The sequence below is a fragment of the Artibeus jamaicensis genome, unplaced genomic scaffold (assembly GCF_021234435.1).
Source record: "Artibeus jamaicensis isolate MK-2021 breed Jamaican fruit bat unplaced genomic scaffold, CSHL_Jam_final contig_60, whole genome shotgun sequence".
Lineage (NCBI taxonomy): Eukaryota > Metazoa > Chordata > Mammalia > Chiroptera > Phyllostomidae > Artibeus > Artibeus jamaicensis.
The window spans coordinates 7,622,660-7,628,491 of NW_026521900.1; the positions used below are offsets into that span (position 1 = coordinate 7,622,660).

At 39.9% G+C, this 5,832-nt stretch overlaps 1 protein-coding gene and 1 pseudogene across 1 annotated transcript; one reads left to right on the forward strand and one right to left on the reverse strand.

Moving 5' to 3' along the window:
- Positions 1–2,358: 2,358 nt before the first annotated feature.
- Positions 2,359–2,926, reverse strand: LOC119041663 (60S ribosomal protein L18-like; annotated as a pseudogene).
- Positions 2,927–4,713: 1,787 nt separating this feature from the next.
- Positions 4,714–5,253, forward strand: DUSP21 (dual specificity phosphatase 21). The gene is given in 1 exon segment (XM_037135031.2): positions 4,714–5,253. A coding segment is annotated over 1 exon segment (540 nt).
- The last annotated feature ends 579 nt before the right edge of the window (positions 5,254–5,832 follow it).

The following is a 5,832-nucleotide window of genomic DNA, read 5'->3' on the forward strand; positions in this document are numbered from 1 at the left end:
CATTACCTACATCAGCAGCATCTTGCATTCACTGTTCACCTTCAAAAACCCCAAACTGATCCATAACAAGATTGGTATTCCATTCTCTTATGTGGCCTGGCTCATTTGTGCACTTGAGGATGTGAACTATATTTGGATTTAATCCAGCTTCCATGTCAGAAAAGAGTCTGCAATAGATGTATCATTTTTCACTTAGACTATCATGATAGCTCTCGCACCCTCAAATTTTGCCTTTCTCTCAACCACACCACCCCTCCACAAATCTACTCATATAGCTGTAAGTGAGCTTCCTAAAAATCCATTCTGATTATGGCATTTCCCTGCATAAAGTGCTCCAGTGTGTCACCATGGCCTACAGGATCAAGCCCAATTATCTGTGGCAAGGCTCTCTATGACCTCCACTGCTGGCTCCTCTAGTCATTCCACCTGCCACACTCCTGCTTCACTGTTTTTTCTAGTAATTCTGAGTTGTTGTTCTCTGCTCTCCTGACATCATCTCATACCTTTGTGCCTTTATATGTGCTGCTCTTCCTGTCCAGAATATTCTCCCTACTTATCTGCCTGGGGAAGTTCTATTCATCCTTCAAAGTCCTAATAGCAAAGATATTCTCACAGACTCAAAGCACGACCCTACACATTTCTTATTAGTTAAACAGAGGAAAAGTTTCCTTAATAATATGGAAACCTAGCTAATGCTACTTTAACCAGGTGGTCAAAATTATCATCATCATTATTAATAGGACAAAGAGATATCATATGTTCCCAATGCAATGTACTGGAAATGACACATTCTGGGAGTATTTTTGCCAATTGAAAGATGTTCTGCAAAACTGGCCTCAGCTCTTTAAAAATGTCAATGTCAGGAAAGACCAAACCAAAACAAACAAAACAGAACAGGCTTGGTAACTGTTCCAAATTAAAATATGATAAAGAGGCCTGGCTGGTGTAGCTCAGTGGATTGAGCATGGGCTTGTGAACTAAAGGGTCGCAGTTCGATTCCCAGTCAAGGCACATGCCTGGGTTGCAGGCCAGTTCCCAGCAGGGGACACACGAGAGGCAACCGTACATTGATATTTCTCTCCCTCTCTCCTTCCCTTCCCCTCTAAAGATAAATAAATAAAAATCTTTTTTAAGAGATTATAAAAAAATAAAGAATAAAAAATATGGTAAAGAAGCATGAAAAATAAATGCAGTGTGTGATCCTTGATTCCATCCTGGGTCAAATGGAGTGGAGGTGGTGGGGTGAAATCACCTACAGATAACATTATTGGAAAAATTGATGAGTTTTGCATATCGATTATATATTAGATAATAATGTTGGGTCAATGTTAAATTTTCTGAGTATGGTCATTGTATTATGGTGATGTAGGAGAATGTACTGTACTTGCTCTTAGGAGATATGTACTGAAGGGCTAACATGTTGCTGTATCTACAATTAACAAGCAATGGTTCAGCAAAAAGAAACAAGCAAACAAATATATGTTTGCATGTCTAAACAGAGAAAAAGGGAATGTGGTGGTGAAGTGTTAACAACAGAGGAATTATAGATAATGGGTAAAGGAATGTTCATTGTTCTACTCTTCCAGATTTTCTCTATGTTTGAAATTTTTCAAAACAAAAATTTGGACAGCTTCTCTGCCAGTGGAGTAGCCTCCTCTGTGTCTCACTGCCTCACTAATAAACTCTCTTTCACTTAAGATATTTTGGACAGAATAAACAATAAATAACAAAAACAAGCAAATGAACAAAAAGCTTTCTGCTGGGTCATGTTTTCTGTGTAGCATTTCATAACATCCTGCTGCTGCCTCCACTCCTCAAACACACACATAAAACAATGAATCATGCTCTCCTCTGGACTCTTTCATGATTATCTATCTCTCTGACCAAACTGTAAGCTCTTTGATATCTGAGCCTATGTTTTATGTTGGATCTACACAATGCTTGAACTGTGGTTGACACAAACTGGATTCTCAGGGGATGCTTATTTAAATTAATCAGGCTGAGACTTGAGGCTTGGATAAGCTTCAGTAAGCAGACAGGAGTGAGAAAGTTTTCTCGAGAGAAAGGAGTGGTGTGAGCAAAGGTAAGGAAGCAGGAATGTATATTTTGTATTTACCAAGAGCATTTGACTTGCTTGGTCAGAACTGAAGACTTACAGTGAGAATGTCTAACACACTAAATTCTTAATAAAAATTTGGTGAATCAATGAATAAATGAGATTTGAAAGGCAGGCTTATATCAGATTGGAAAGGACCTTGACTGCTGAACTGAAAAATTAAGTATTATCTAGTTCTTGACATGCAAGGTCTTTTTCTATCAGCATCCAAAATCTTTTTAATAACAAGGTAGGATCTGGAATTAGTTTTTGTAGCCACATCTTGTCTGTTGGCCTCCCGAGCACTCAAACTTCCAGCCCTTGGAGTGTAGGTTAGGTTCAATGTGGATGTGAGGGGTTCCTGAGGCTTTGCTGAAATGCCTCTATTCCTCTCAGCCCTTGCAGGGACCTTGCAGAAAGGATGACAGTGCCACAGCACTTAGGGAAGCCCAGGGCCAGCTGGCCGGAGGTAAGGATCTTGCACCTGGCTTTGAGGATGCAGCTCCAGGAGTGACTGCTCACATGAAGTGCACACACCTTCAGTTTGGGTGCCTCCTGAACATGCGTGTCATTGGTTATAGTCTCTACAACCACTGCAGTTTTGCCCTCACTGCCAGGAAGCTTCATCTTCCAGATCATCCAGGAAAAGGACAGAGGCAGCCAGCAGGTGTGACTCATGAACATCTTCAGCACCACTTGATTGAAGGTGGGGTTGGTTCATCTGGCCAGAAACCTGAACTGCTTGACCAACAGTCTCAGGTAGATGTCCTGGCTCTTGGTCTCCCTGCACTGAACCTTTTGCTCTTTGTTGTGGCAGACGTTAACTGTCATTATGGCACCTTTTACTCCACCAAGTCTGGAAAGAGAATGGGCAGCATGCAAAGTCTTTCCCAGTAATAGGAAAAAAGTATTTAGGGAGGCAAGTCTTTTATCCATCTTTTTCCCTGAATAATAAGGAAAAGTAGAGACAGGTGGGAATCTGAAAGTGACCCATTTCCAAACCCAGGAAGAGTCCCACTGTGGAGTTTTATAACATCCAACATCCCTCACAAAAAAGGGCATCACAAAATATTGGCTGAAAAAAAATTTAAATGCATCTGCTTAATACAAGTGATGCTTCTCTTTGTGAATGGTATATGAAATTATTTTGATTAATCTTACCACATTTTTAAAGTTTAAGAAGAATATATTTATAAAATAACTAGACTAACATTTTAGGGGGTTCCACATTTGTCCATAGATTACAAAGTTTCTCATGATGGCATATTTCAAATGTTAGGTTAAACTCTTTTAAAATAACTTTAGCTCAATTGAGCTTTCTCCAATAGGCAATGTTTTTATTTATTTAGTATTTGTGTTTTACTTTCTTCCAGATAGATTTGATAGCCAGTGGGGACTGACAATTTAAGTAATGCAAAATAATCTGGTTATGACAACTGAGAAAAAGAAAAGTGTGCTGTCTTTTAAGGTTATCATTTCCTTGATCATTTACAAACAGGCTGACATCTATATCATCCTTGCTCATAGTCTCAGTATACCTTTAGATGCAACCCAAAATGATACAAAGTGAGTGTGAGGTAATATGTTTATTAGCCGCTTTGTGAAACAATTTGTTTTAGGTTACAGTTCTTTTGAACCTTCTACAAAAATCTTAACTGAGGGAAAATGTAAATCTCAGGCAACATTTTAATATCTATTTTTGGCCCAATTACGATGTCGCATTGACTTGTTCCAGAAGTTTTAATATTACTGGGATAGACTGTCAGTGGTGGTCAGAATGACTTAGAGTTTACAAAGCATGTGGATATTCTTTTTCAAGAAAGTAGGCAAGATAATATGAGCTGTTGTTTCTGGTAATAAAGTAGAATCAAGTGATAAAACATTTGGGCCATTTGCAGAAATGGACTGTGACACAGCTAAATTAGTCACAACTGTCTCACAGACCAAATGCACCATAGATAAAGGGCTATATATACCAGTTAGCAATATTCCCTTAAAACCAGTCCTGATGTGTTTGTAAGCAGGAGCATAATTAAATGGCTACAATCAACAAAGAAGTATTAGGCCAGCCCACCAAGCCCAGCCAAACCAATATCTTACTGCAGGTTTATAGAGATTACTATATCACATGAGCCAAATGCTGTTGCCCAACTTAAAATACGATACTGCTACTTTGTAGAAAAAGTGTAAGCCCTGTTCTGCAACACCAGTAAGACAGAGGAGCATTCATAGATACTGTATTCAGTGTGATCCAATAATTGAAACATAGACTACATATCTTGTAAAAAAAACATTTTAAAATGTTAAGACATAAGAATTAGGGCTTGGATGTTGAATGCCAGCTGTAATTTAAATATAAAATAGAAAAATAATTAGGACTTGGGAAATAAACGACTGTAGAGAAAGATGAGAAGAGATCTGGGGTTTCTCTACAGATCTTGGTCAACTCCTCCCTGTGGCAAGCTATCATTGCCATGGAAACCAGTGGGATTGTGACACTTGGGGGCAGGGAGGGGTAATGACCAGTGAGCATCATAAGCCACACTGCAGCTTTCTGAACCTACCCCTGGAAGTGATGCCCTGAAACCAGCCCAAAGAGACCTCTTCCCTTGTGCCTGATGACAACACTGTGGACTTCCTCCCAGGTTGAGCTGGTCTCACAACCCTCAAGTGTCCATAGCCTCTCCCAGATAACCAGAAGCCTGTTTATAAGTAATGCCACAACAGCTAATAACAGATTCATGTTGTCCAGCTACCACATCACTACTGTCATCAATGTTTCAGTGGAGACAGTAAACACAGTTTTTGAGGGCATCCAGTACCTAAAGGTAGACTCTCCCAAAGCACACCTCTATGATTTTTTTGATCCCATAGCTGATCTCATCCACAGCATGGACATGAAACAGGGCCAAACACTGCTGTACTGTGTCGCTGGCATGAGCCGCTCAGCCACTCTCTGTATCACCTTTATCATGAAGTACCTCCACATGTCACTGCTGAATGCCCACAAATGGACCAAGTTATGCCGCCCCATCATCCAACCCAACAATGGCTTTTGGGAACAACTTATTTATTATGAATACAAGTTATTTACCAAAAACACGGTATAAATGATCAGTTCTCCAGTCGGTAGGATCCCAGACATCTACCAAAAGTAGCTCCATTTGATGATGCCAAAGTAAGTCTTCTGGTCAGCCCTGACATCTGCTATCAGATCCTACACCAACATTGAACGTGATCACTGAACTTTGGTCAGTAAAGAAAACAAAGACACTGAAATAGAGAACAGGGGGACAGTGACCAGAGGGGAGAGGGGAGGGAATTTAAGGGGGAAAAAAGGGGAGGGATTTGGAGGAACAAATAGGAAGGGTGTACACAGGGACAAGAACTAAGGGGGGTGGAAATGGGAGGGAGGTGGGATGCATGGAGGAGGGGTGGGCTGGGATGGGAGAAATAAACAGAAAACTGTACTTGAAAAATAACTAAATACAATTAAAAAAATAAAATAAATAAAGCATTGATGCAGTTGTAAAAAAAAAAAGAAAACACAATGCCTTTTAGAAGGGCAAGCAAAAAGGGAAGGCTGTTGGCATTTTTAGCTTAGTGAGCTTTGTCTTTAAAGAATAAAGTCAACTTCCACCAAGATGGAGGCATAGGTGGAGATGCTATGCTTTCTCACACAACCAACTTTAGAGATAACAAAATATTAGCAACAGAAAACACACCCAGAATGCAGA